The 14,058-nt window shown below is 41.1% G+C and overlaps 1 protein-coding gene across 4 annotated transcripts in view; it reads right to left on the minus strand.

Moving 5' to 3' along the window:
- TBC1D30 (TBC1 domain family member 30) overlaps window positions 1-14,058 on the minus strand; it is a 320,682-nt gene that overhangs the window by 7,848 nt on the left and 298,776 nt on the right. For 2 of the 4 annotated variants that reach the window (XM_086919039.1, XM_086919041.1), the window contains 3 exons: window positions 11,155-11,294; window positions 7,331-7,537; window positions 375-434 (listed from right to left, as the gene is read on the minus strand). In XM_086919039.1, coding sequence (XP_086775165.1) covers window positions 375-434; window positions 7,331-7,537; window positions 11,155-11,294 — 407 coding nt within the window. The remainder of the gene's footprint in view (window positions 1-374; window positions 435-7,330; window positions 7,538-11,154; window positions 11,295-14,058) is intronic. The other 2 variants (XM_086919040.1, XM_086919042.1) reach the window with 1 other exon arrangement.

The following is a 14,058-nucleotide window of genomic DNA, read 5'->3' on the forward strand; positions in this document are numbered from 1 at the left end:
AGAGCAAAACATTAGATTAATCTGAGAGAGCATGTCAATCCTTGAAACATTAGAACGTGTTAGTATTTTAACAATGCCAAATATGAGCCATGAAGGACTGGTGTTTATCACCTTTTTGATAATTGCTGGATACAACTTTTCAAAATTAATTATGTGTTACTGATATAAATCTTTTCAAATTCAGTATTTATGTATAAGTGCAGGCACCTTCACAGGCCTTTGTCATTGCATTAATCTATTAAATTACTCTATAACAAATCCTTATTAATGGATTTAACAGAGGCACGTCACCCAAGGTTCAAGGATTCCATGGATTAGAACATTTCATTAGTGAACCAAGCACCATACACCCAAAGAGTTACATCTGTAAATACCCTCAGTCAGCTGCTCCCTGGGATCAAGTCGGATCCCAGGGCCTTTGTCTTCTTCAGACCCTAATGAAAAAGTGATATGTACACATAACTTAACACTGCATGGACGTTCAAAACTCAAGTGACAATAAATGGCAATGAGAAACAAGAGTAGTTGAAGACATTTTAATCTCACAATGCAGCAGCCCGGTCAAAAGGAAGAGTCACAGACAATGAAGCATAGCTTTTAAACATTTTAACATTATGTTTGTTTCCTTGGAGCATTGTTTATGTTACTATGTAAGTTGGAAATCAACAGTGAGTTCTTAAAAAGCAGATTGCTGTACGCAGATGCACCAGACAGTGTGGTTTCTTTCTTACAGGAAGACTGGTTTTCGCTACATTGTATGGCTTCTTTAGAAATAATGTGCCACAAAGGAGATGCTCTGTTTGAGAAGTATTGCATTTGTGAGTACCCTTGTGTGCATATTTAAACTGCCACCCAGATCCCAATTACAAGATCCTTATAACCCTGCTGTCATTGTTTCAGGAATGGTTTAAGGAATAGTTTGCCTGATTAGCATTGATTTCACTTTTGCTTAAACAACCGGACAGACAGCTACTTACAGTGAGACACTCATGCACGGGCAGAGATGTCTGTTACTATTTTCTCCTGAGGTTGCTATTCCTTCAACAATGCCATTTCTGCAGCTGATGATTACTCTATCACCAGTCTAATGTAATTTTAATTCAAGTGTTCTCAGAATGACCTCTTTAACAATGACTTGTTTAGAACTTCTAGAAGCTGGTATCCTCTGATGACCAAAGTACCTTCTTTAGAGCCTGTTTACGAGTTCGGCAGTAGATGAGACCGCCAAACCTGTGGTAGAGGTGCAGAGTCAGTCATGGACAACTGCACCCATGGACAACCCACCACATTAAAAGTGCAGCGGTCGGACCATGAGGAGACTGACGCAACCGCTGGGCATCCGCGATCCACAGGTGGGTGCATGGTGGTCCAGAGGCCGCAATATGCGTGGCAGTGCTGCTGCAGCACCACCAAGTATATTATGAGTTTCCTCTCAGCCTCACTTTTCACAGTGGTGAGCCCGCCATGAAAAGTGAGACAGGAAGAAACAGAGGGGGCCCTACAGGGCCCTCTTGTGCCTCTGGGCATGGGGATACATGCAGTGGGCAAATGAGGTGCCCTGCTGTGTGCATCACCCCCTGTTTATGCATGGCATGAACTTAACAGTCCATGCTGTGCAGGAACGACCTTTGATGTTCCCGTTGAGGTGCCTTTTTTAAAGTCACTGCTGCAGGAAAGCCAAAGGAGCGCCTGGCAGACTACAAAAATACTTATAATCTGGCAGGCGGGCAAATAGTTGTGAGCTTTGGTGGTGTGGGACAGCGGTGTGGCAGCCTGCACCATCAAAGTCGTAATCAGGCCCATAGTCTGAAATCAGGTATACCTTCGTTTTATCATTGAACCTCTTACTGATGAATGACCTTATACCTAGATAAAAACAGGTGTTAGACGAACTTCAGAGTAAAGGATGAGAAAAAATTTGCAATTGTTGGAAGAGACAGCTATTCTTGTATTTGTTTTAGAGTACTTGTGCTGGGTTGATGGCACAAAGTAAATTATCCCTTCAAATAAGATACTGTAAAGCAGTATTTCAGTAGTTTATCACAACTAGTGAGTATTCTTTAATTATTATCAGATATTTTTGTAAAAATTATATTACCACTTTATGGAGTATTTGATGAAGTTCGTGTTGTGACAATATGTAATTGTATAACGATTGTTTTTTTAAGGCTAAGAAGGATTAAAATCGGGTTTCAAAGTAAAGATTGGCTCTCCACCCTCCTTTGCCTGATCATTTTCATTATGGTAATGACACCAATACTCTCCTATCCACAGGAGATAGCAAGACAGGGGGTTCACAGATCACTCTAGTCTTAGCAAGGGCGTCTTCTGATTATTTTGTCTCATAAAATACCGCTCAGCATTACTTCACTTGGTCCCCTTATTTCTTGGTCCACATCAGTATGCATCACATGGAAGTAACCAAGATGAACACCCCAGTGTGGTCCTGCCGCGGGTGGCCCGGGGGCTGGATGGCAGCCGGGGGATCTCCTACCACTCTGGGGTTCGGCAGACTACCATATCCCCCAACAGCAATGGCCATTTATACACATTGGGCTTACTATCGTGGAATGTTAGTGGAATCCACACAACTCAGGCAATATTCTATATACTCCTACATAAGGCAACAGGGGGCGCAAATCATCTATCTTCAAGAAGCACACATAAATTACAGAAGCATACACAAGAGGTGCCTTGTTCTGGGTGTGGGCAGGAGTTTCCTTTCAAGCACTTTCAAGCACTTAACACAGCTATTGAAGGGATGGCCAATATGCCTTTGTGGATGGACCGCTGAATGGCACCCATGTCCTTTTGGGTAGCATATACGTCTCAAGCACTGACCAACTTATCCTTATCTCGGACCTCTCAGACAGGCTATCACACTGGCCTGCTATACCAAGGGCCCTCAAAGGGGATGTTAACTGTGTCCTGAATATACACCTAGACAGATGACCCTCCCCCCCACTGCCGCAATGCCCCAGCTCCCCACATAGCTGCAAACTTCTCGAAATGGCTCCGATATTGGTCACTTTCGAATGTCTTGAGGTGACAGAAATAGACTGCTCAGGTTTACTCACGCCATTGGGTTTCTCAAGATCTACATGTTTGAGTGGACCAAATAGTCCGCTGTACCTGCATTGCTGCCCTCATTCTCCTTGAAAGCGTGCTCTCAGACCACAATGCCCAAAAAGTGGACTTCCTCTGGAGCAGGTTACTCTACCCAAACCCAATGAAGCACCTCCAGTGCGAGATGCTGGAGTACCAGTGCTTCGAACAACACTCTTAGATCACATCTCCCATTACTTTGAGGAGAACCCGGGTATGGCTTTGTAGCGGGCTGTGGAGTGGGAATCCTTCAAACTAGTGACGAGGGGCTTCTATTCGTACAATACTGGACGCAGGCACAAAACTTGAGCAAAATATTACTGATGTAGAAAAGTCACCGTCACAGATAGAAAAGGGCCTGGCAGCAAATGTGACAGGGATAGCTGAGCAAATGATTGCCAGTGACAAACATGCTGACTTGATGGATCAGCTGCAGTGCTTGAACTACACCACATACACTACAAGGGCTCATGTGGAGGGCAACAGGGCTGGCGAGCTTCTTGCCTGGCTCATACGGCAGGCAACTCAAGCAGCTGCCATTGTATCACTTCCGCTCTCACCAGCCCTGACATTGCACAACCAAGGGGCCATACTGGCCACCTTTCACACTTTCTACTTGCACTTATAAGGCAATGCCCACAAACCCACCATAGGTTCTGCTGGACTCCTTTTAGCTGACCTCACTCTCACACTTATACCTGCAGACCATCAGGTAGACCTGAAAAGCCCACTTATCAAACAGCAAATTAAAGCTGCCATATGTGACCCAGCCAAGAGGACGACCCGAGCCTTCTTACAAAACTTTCATGGCTCAGGTTGCGTCCCGCTTGTCCATGATGTATGCAGAAGCCCTCTAAATAGGTGTCTTGCCGCAGTCTCTCCAGGATGCCCTCCTGGTCTCGATCCCTAAACCGGACTCAATCCCAACTCAGTTGCAGGACCATTAGTGATAATGGGCTGGGACTACAAAATCTTAAGTAAAATCCTAGTGAATAGATATTAATAAATACTCACAGGACTCATTCACTCTGACCAAAATGAATTTGTCATGAGACGGAGCACCTCTCTTAATATCCGTACACTACTTAACATTATAGGCCGGATTACTAAACCCACACCCCCAGCTCCCATACTCCTGCCTAGTGCTGGACTTGGAGAAGACGTTTGATATACTGAACTGGAACTACCTTTTCCAGGTCTTCAATGACATTGGGATTGGTGGACGATTACTTGCCGCCTGTATACAACCTTGTGTGTCCACATGGGCAGACTAACATCAGCTTAATTCCCTGTGCACAGGGGTACGGGGCAGGGCTGCTCCTTATCTTCGTTGCTTTTCACATTTGAAGTGGGGCCTCTTGTTACACAGCTCAGAACAGAACGGAAAGCATATGTGAAAAGCAAGCTGGAGTGGTGCTAGGTTTACAGTTACAGTTCTGTTCGGAGCGGTGGTTTTTTTTTTGTTGTGCATAATTTTTTATTGTAGATCATAGATAGACAATTTCATAGGTTACAAAACAATATAGTAAATACAAATCAGTATTTGACAAATAATATACATCTGTAATATATTAAGGAAGAGAAAAAAAGGAGGGAAAAGGAAAAAGGAGAAGGGAAACAGCTATATATAGGGAGGGAAAGGAAATAATTAGAATTTCAGGAATTGCAAAGGAAGGGGGTCCACACCTGTTGGAATATTTGTTCTTGGTCTTGTATCCTATAAATTACCTGTTCATATGATGTTGTCTGTATCATCGCAACCATCCAGTCCTCTTTGGACGGAGGGCTAGGTGACTGCCACAGCCTTAAAACACATAGTTTAGCAGTAGTAAGTGCAGTGTGTAAGAGTCGTGAACTAGTAGGAAAACTTCTAAAGTCATGTAGCAAAATAGTGGCAGGTGTGAAAGGGAGTGAAAGAGGAATAGTTTCTAGTAGTGTAGCTCCTATTTGCTGCCAAAATTGTTTTATAAAAGGATATTCAAAAATTATATGCAGGTCACAATTAGCTTCAGAGCATCTCCAACACCTAGAATGCGATGATAATCCAGCTTGTTGCAACTTTAAGGGAGTCCAATGCCAATCATGTAAAGTTTTAAAAACACAGAACTTCATTTGTGCTTCACGAGTGCCCTTATCCAGGGCTTCCAATATGTCTGGCCAGGTATCTTCGTCTATGGTGATATGAAGCAGTTCCTGCCATTTATCACGGAGAGTAGCAAGAACTGGCTGTGAATTTAAATGGTTAATTAGATTTCTATATAAACCTGACATGACACCTTTATGTCGGCCCCAAGTGCAAAGAAAAGTCAAAATCAGAAAAGTTTGCAGTGTCCAAGGGGGAAGTCCAAGACATCTCTTCAGAGAATGTTGAAGTTGTAAATATCTTGGAGCCAGATATACAGGAAGATCAAATTCTTCACAGAGAATCTCAAAAGATTTCAGTTCACCACCTACTATAAGTTGATCTAAGATTAAGATTCAGGCCAGGAAAGTGTTTGTCAATTAATACGAATGCTTTCATTCTTCCAGATGGGAGCTTTAGAATGTAAACCATAGGCAATGCGCAGTAGACGATGTGCACGTTGCCATGTTTGATATGTGGCATTGAGCACAGGATGCGCAGGAGTAGTCCTAGGTTTACGAACATTGTATAAAAAATTAGGACCATCCTCACATTCTAGTATTGAGCGTTCTATTGTAACCCATTGAGAAGAGTCAGTTGCACCTGGGAGCAAGTAAGACAGCTGTGAAAGGTGTAAAGCTAGAGAGTAGTGCTTTATTGGTGGTAGACTTAGACCACAATGGGAGCAGCGTGCTTTTAGCTTAGAAGCAGACAAATGAGGTCGCATTTTTCCCCAGACAAAGGATCGAATGAGAGAATATATGCAACAAAGTGTGGTTAAAGGTATAATAATTGGGAGCATTCCCAAGACATAAGTAAATCGGGGCAGAGTAACCTTTCTCACCGCCTGCATTCTTCCCCACATGGAGAAACTCAAAAGAGACCATTTGGCAAAATCAACTTCCATTCGTGCTATGAGAGGAGAGATGTTATCTGAAACCAATGTCTCCAATCCACGACTGATCAGAATTCCAAGATATTTTAATTGAGATGATTTCTAGCAAAAAGGATAGCCGTCGATAGAAGCCTTTTTGGTACAAGGAGAGAGTGGTAGATCTTCACTTTTGTCCCAGTTCACTTTATAACCAGAAATCACAGAAAACTGTTTAATGATTTCAAGGAAATTTGGTAAGGAACGGGCAAAATCTTTAATCGTAAGATGGATATCATCAGCGTATAAGTATAATTTGGATACACCTTCCGGTATCGGTATACCCTGAATCCGGGGCGAGTAACGAATAAGCGAAGCAAGAGGTTCCATCGCTAGTAAGAATAAGAGGGGAGAAGACAATGGGCAACCTTGACGGGTACCACTTTGAATTGAAAAAGGATCAGAAAGAAAACCTCCACAATTAACATGAGCTGTTGGATTGTCATATAGTAAGCGACCCATGGAGATAAACTTCTCACCTAAACCAAAATGCCTCATAGTGGCAAACAAATAAACCCAGTCAATGTGGTGGAACGCTTTCTCCGCATCTAGAGAAAGAGCGACCACATCCTCCGTCAAATCTCTAGCAGACCATAAGGTATGGGCTAATGTTCTAAGATGATTTCTGGATGCTGAGCTGTGTTTTTATCCCCTCTAAGCAGATGAGTGATGACAGTGCCTGCTTGGCTTTTAAGACAGTATTTAAAATCCGTATCCAGACAGAAAGGAAAAGTATTAAACATGTTGCTGTGTGTGTTGCTATAACTATTTATATCACTTTTCAAAAGTGGTATCTGGATAGCATGTTTAAACGTTCTAGATCGTACTTTCAGTCCAATTGTGTGCCTAACCAACACAAATGTGCATTTTACTGATCTTGCAATAGTTAACCATCAACACAGCAGCTAGGGAACTGGTTTCTAAGAGGAGCCATATGATTTCATTTCCAAAGAGTAATTGCAGAGCTAACCATGGCATAAAATACACTCACGAAAACTCACATGCATGTAACTGATGTGAAAGCTATACCACGCATTACACAAGTACACGCAACAACTTCAGCGCAGGGCTATCACTTCACTTCATTTCCCGTACCCCATATGGAAACACACTATATAATCATATTTTCAGCTACACATATTATCCTCTTTGCTTCTGAAGTGCATATTTACCTGCTCTGATGTACACTTGGTGGACCTGTTGCAGTTGCCTTTTCTTAATCCTGGAATATTGCTGCTTCAATGCATTAATGTCGGTGGTCATACGTTCCATCATCATGCTATTAAAAGCTGCATGGCATTCACTCCGACAAGAATCAATTGCTCCTGGGCTGAGTTCGGCAATGTTGCTGGAACCCAAGATTTGAGTCTCCTTGTTTTCTGTCACAGAAATGTTTTATTATTTTAGCCAGTCAGATTAACAAACAGAGGAGACTACACTCAACAAAATGGTTCCCATGAAGAATACGGAACTAGATTCTTAGATACTGCCTTTCTTCACCCTTACCCTGACGAATATTTTCGAACATTTGCCTGTGCCCGTCTCTACCTGGTTCTGGCTCAGCTCTTGTCTATAGTTTATGTTCCTAATGCCAGGCGAAGCCTTTTCCTCAACCAGAAAGGAACATTAAATACTGAGGCCAGTTTTACTTTCCCTGGTGACAATCCTATATAATACCATCAATTAAATAACTGGTTAGATCACCCAAAGAATGACAGCATAAATTCATAAACTACAGTTGACAAATGTGTGAAAGTTTAATTTCAGTTTTTTCTGCAAAAAAGGGGCTGGAATAGTGTTGGTCCTGGTCAATGTCAATAAGGGCCGGACTGGGGAACCACAAACGGCCCTGACAAAGTGCATTGGGGGGCATTGGAGGTGCCGCCGAGCTCTTTGCCGGGCCGGTTTTTGGCCGATTTTGGTACAGGGCCGATTTTGCAGCTATGCCCCCACCCGTGCGGCACACCGAGGGATTGCCCGGTGCCCGCTATGGCCAGTCCGGCCCTGATGTCAATGCATAACTACCTCATCAAAGATTGTAATACCGCTGCTCCACTGCAACAACAGTTAACTTTCCAACACTCCTGGTTTTAAACACAACTGAATCCTTTTCAGTTTCAATTAATAAACTAGTGTATGAAGGCAAATTTATCAATTTAACATCACACTACACACTACAAAAGTAACATTTTCCCATTGAACATTTTTCCTATTTAAAACCATAAATGTATTCTACATATTTCAAAGCATGGTTTAAAACAAATTCCCACTATAAGTGCAACCCTCTCAGTTTCCAAATTAAAAAATAAATTCAAAGGCTGAATACTTCTAACATTTTGCTAAAACAAAGGCCTCAAATACAGTTTTCACTCTTTCATGAAACATGGGTTTAATCAAATTAAAGGTGCCGGCTCATCATTTTTTTTCACATAAAAAAATGCAACTAAGCCTATATTTATCTAAAAAGCAGGGGGCCCTACTCTCAATAAAATGTAGTCAATGCCCCATCTGCATCAACATCAGTCTTTGCCTATTTGCTGGACAAAGGAACTTAAAAAAAAAAATCAGAATTCACACCATGTTGTGCCTTGTATTTAGCGATATGTCGTGATAACAGGTTAGACATCATGAAAGCTTTATCGGCTGCACACAAATATTTAAATGGTTTCTCCTTAGAATGATTTACCAAAAACTCTTAAAACAGTTTCTTCCATACAAAGGTTTATATTCTGTTTAACAATCTTCCAATAAAACTCTACTATTCATCGCCCATGCTTTTTTAGATTTAATTAGATCATACAAATATGTTGTTTCCCCTAATAACACTTCACCATGTATTAGTCTTCTAATACATTTTATTACCAACGCTTCTACTTCAAATATCAAAGCTCTTATAACAGTGGTATCCTCAATGCTTCAACACTTTAGGTCAGTAAAATAGGAAACACGTTTTAAAAGCTTAATTTCAAATTATGTATAAAAACACCTTTCTGTATCTAGTCACATATGCTGAACACTGCTACTAGATAACTTTGCATGCAGTACTATTCATTACAGGGTGCCCAGACATTCCACCATATCCTCTATTAAAATGTAAGATGCCATTTAAAACTAGAAGAGCACCTTGAGCAGCAGCAGACTTTGTCCTTCCTGCTCAATGTCTCGTTAAAAAATATCCCCGATATCTAACATTTTTGTTTCTGAGCCATTACAAGCATACTTCAGCCTTGTCCTCTCAAACTGAGCTATGCTCTACACATATTAATTGTTAATTTATTTACGTTACTCTTTTGTTAATTTACCTTTGCCACTTGTTTGGTGAGCTACTTTCAGCTTGTGCACATTGTCTAAGGAATAGTGAAGTATTACAGTTAAAGAGTGTAGCATGGAGCATATCGTCAAAGCAGAATTAGGAGACCAAATTTTCCTGTAATCAATTTCTCTTGGATTCCAATGTTAAGTGCTAGAAGGGATTAATTTTCCTTTTAGACAATACATTTATCTACACTATCCCAACAACTGCAAATGCATCAAGTTCATTATCTGTTTTACTGCAATGACTAATACATGACTAAGTTTGCTCTACTGACTAATAAAACTCATAAATCATATTTTTTTATTGCATCTCCAAATTCCATTTTAACTGCTTTCAGAACCTATAGTATGGCATTGGATAGTGTTGTTTACTCACTAGTCAGATATCCACACTCTAAACTTTAATTTACCAATTAGAAGACAACCATAAATACCCTTCTTGCTTTGACAGAGCATTAGGCTCAAGAGGAAGAACAAGAATTAAGCTCTTGGCCAAGAACAGAAGATCGCATTTTCAAAATTGATTGGTCCAGGTAGGTCAAGTACATCAGGGGTCACTCATTATTGACAACTTTTGTCTTGCTGTAGTAAACCAAACTGAATAGAATGGTAGGATTTATTATTAGCAACACTGATACCCAGTAACAACTTCAGGCATGCTCTTTGCCCATATCCGTCCGGTGCATGCAGTAGGAAACTCTCTCCACAACAGTTCAGTACGGAAATTTGTATTTCATAATTTGCATCAGAATCACCATCTTAGGCTTGTCGAGTCTGAGAAACTGACTGAGCCTAGAAAGGTTCTCAGACTGATCTTTAGCCTTTTATATTTTTGAATAATCAAGATGTTGCAAGAATATAACTCCAGGCATCATGATGTCTCTGAAATACAAGCTTCTCTTTCTAGGCTCAGTAGGTCAAAGGTTCTAAAGAATCCCTCTATTCTTTTTTCAAGAACCAAAGGTAGGGTGCGAGTGATCTTTATGGAGTACTCTTGATGTTTCATATGCATAAACGAAGTTACTTTTCAGTGCTCTTGGCTCAGCATGGTGAAAAACGTGTTGCCCTCCATTCCGTTGGGTAAGTGAACACGCCCCACCACAATCAAAAGTCTGGTATTCTAATTGCAGAGATGAAGGGGGAATTTTGATTAAAATGGTGTGCTTGGTTTGTCAATCTGTATGAATACAGCCAATGAACCGATAAATGTAGCATTATGAAATATTAATTTAAATTGTCTAGTGTTTTGGTAGCAATGACTTACATGCAATGTTGTTTTTAGAGCCATGCATGGCAGTGCAGCTGACAGAGCAAAACGTCATATAGATAATTTCTGCTGCCACCTTCCTCAACTCAAAGTAAGGGAACAGTGGCTAGGTAGCAAAGACAGAACTGCTTCTGCTTTAACTCTAATACTACACAGTCTTAATTGAATTACTCTATGATGTCAGAAGCTCTGTGGGTAGACAGGAGTGTTGCAGTGCCCATTTCTACTAGGGAAAAATAAGTGGAACTTTTTGCCCCTTTACTAATCTACCATGCTAACAAGAAGCACAAACCCAGTGCACTACCTAAACCCAGCATACTCAGTCACCCATCTTGCCTGATATAGAGGTCTGAGATTAATGTACCTTAACAATTCACATTATATATATTTTAGAAAATGAGTAATCAAACATACCTTTTATTTGTTTCTGGTATTTCTGCAGCTCTGGTGCCAGAAGTCCACTGAATGGTCCAAGACAGCCAACCGCATTAGCTACAATATCCTCATCATCCAAGTCATTTTCCTCATCACTATCTTTACTTTTGCCTAGTCTTCTATAAAAAAAAATATTTTTGAGAGGAAAACAAAATGTTAAATGTATTGATGCAAAAATCAAATGAAATAAAATGCCTGTGCAGCAGTTAAATACATTACAGAGGACTTGCTGTTAACAAAATTGTTGCAAATGATGGAGGAAGAGAGACAGTAGCAACTGGGGTTATTTGAACATTAAGAGAAGTTAATGGATATTTTTGCAATAAAATGAGAGTAGGGTCTAAATGTACTAATAGTCATTTGCAAACCAGGAAGTGTAATTTGTACGCTGACTGGTTTCCAAATAGGTGTGCAATGTACAGTGCTACCTTTTTACTAATAGGTCACATAGCTAATTATCTATTCACATGGGAATGTAAAACGACCTGCTTAAGGAATATGAATTAGACAGGTCACAATTTGCAGCCCCTTGTTATTAGCTGTTAATGCGGGGTTGGAGCATTGTATAAGACAGCAGACTTTCGTCCCTGTAATTGCCTCTCAGAAATAGGAGTGGGATATCCTCTAAACGCCACCTCCTATTTCCAATTCAAAAAGGGTTGCAAAAGCCATTTGATGAGTCAGAAAATCTTTACAAACTACTAAAAGTCATTTTTGTGCCTTGTAGAAAGCCCTTTAGTGATTGTAAACCCTGTAATTTGGCAACATGAAGGGGTTTCAATCACAAAAGGACTTTACAAATCTTGTTCTTGTGCCATATACTGCAGTCAGGGACAAGTGTAAAATAAAAGGCCTTTAAGGGAAGATCAACAGATGGCCCAGGTGTACAATAGGGCATGTATTCAGGGTGGTGTTAGTTTGAGGTGGAGACCATTAGTGCACTTGGGCATTCATTAATATATTTTTTAACAGTTTCACTTTATAGACCCAGGACCTTGCTGAGAGAGAGCTGACCTTGCCAATACACTACTGAAAGGGAGTTACTTCAATAAGGGCTAAGGGCCACATTACGATGTTGGGCGGTCGAACTTCCGGCTGTATTTCAGTTTGATCGTCCGGCTAGCAGTTAGAAAGTTGCCGGTACCACAGCGGGGGCATTCTGCCGCCATGGAAAAGGGCAGCTGCACATGCCGCCACCATGCAGAGCCTCCTCTACGTCCATTCAGTGTGTGCCATGCATCATGTCATGTATGGCACACGATGCATGGAGGTAAGTGGGGACACTAGAAGTCCCCCCGGGACTCCTTTCATTGGCCTCCGACAGTCCGGGGCCCAGTTTTGAGCCCCCGATCCCTTTCCGACAACCTTTTTCATATCAGGGTTCCCGGCAGTAAAAGGCTGTCGGAAAGGGATATTATAATCCCATTGACGGTGCCTCCCTCAGCACGCCTCCCTTTTGGGACACTCTTCCTACCGCCACAACGTCGGAGTCTAGGATCCTGGTGGAGGCGGTGGTGTTGCGTTCAACAGATGTGGGTCCAACTGCCAGCACCATAATACCGCGGTCGGACTGAAAGGCTGTTGGCTGTAGGATCGCCTCCAAGAGGCTCCGCCAACATCAGAATCAGGCCCTAAGTCTGGAGCCTACCACGCAGATTGCACCGAACATCCTACAAAGTACAGTTTGTACATTAGCCTACTAAACGATATCATAAGAATTGGAACTGATGGAGCAAGGTGGAAAACTAAATTTTTGTATACCTCTTGTAAAGTTAACTCTCCATAACAGTGACAAGTACTAAATGTGTGGTTTTTAAATTAACCAACCTAGAGTAAAATGCATACACGAATACACGTGGAATACTAATTTGCATGTTTTTGCAGAAGCCATAATTTACTAATTTGTCGAATATTGTGTCATAAAATGTACGCATATGTTATAATCTAAAAAGAAAATGCGTGAATGTGCTTCTGTCTGTTTATTTGTGGCATAAATCATGAAGACTGGTAAGTCAAATTACCCATAAATATTGCTTAAAGCTAGGTAAATACTAACTGAGTTATCATTAGAAGGGGAGGTAACCAGAAAGGGCTTCATTTCGTAATCTTACATCTATTTGTGTTTGTTTCTGTGATAGTTCCTAAATTGAGGCCTAAGTGAGCACATGAAAAAATGGAGTCTGATTGAAATTCCGAGATGGCGACAGAAGTGCACAGGTGCCAGAATCGGAGATGCAAGCTGCCTGTGACTGGACAGTGTGGGTCAAGGACAGCGCAGCCATTTTGTGGGGCCTAAGCCAAGATGACTGTGAAGCCAATATTTTGCCGTGGGAAAGGAGTGACAAATACCAATTTAAAGGACACTTTGAAGGCAATCGAACTTTTAGACAAAGACACCCCAGTTACAGCAACGTGATGATGACTGTGCAAAAATTACCATAAAGAATGATGAGATGATGCTCATCCGACTCGAAATTGACCAATCACAGACATTCCAGAACTTAAGAGTTACGAATTTAGATATAGAAGTTAGTGAAAATGGTACAAAAAAAGGACGTTTTGGACATTGAAAGCAGCTCGTTTTTCGATTTGATCTATGCACCCCGAGATGCGGTCGGTCTGCGCAATTTACCTGAAGGTGCCAGGCCTTTGACATTTTTCTCAACTTTAACTTTTGAATGAGTGCGATGTCCAGAGAGGGAGAGAGAGAAAGAGAGGTTTTCGTTTGGGACTATTACATTCTGTACTGATGTCTTCGTTTCTTCCTTTGGGTAATATTTCACAGTCTTATTTCCTTTTGCTGTCATTGCTAATAAATGAATGTTAAAGAAATGTAACTTTTTCTTTCAGGATTTTATTGTAAACAGAATTATTTTCTGACTT

Source organism: Lissotriton vulgaris, chromosome 1_1, assembly GCF_964263255.1.
Source record: "Lissotriton vulgaris chromosome 1_1, aLisVul1.2, whole genome shotgun sequence".
In the NCBI taxonomy this organism is placed as follows: domain Eukaryota; kingdom Metazoa; phylum Chordata; class Amphibia; order Caudata; family Salamandridae; genus Lissotriton; species Lissotriton vulgaris.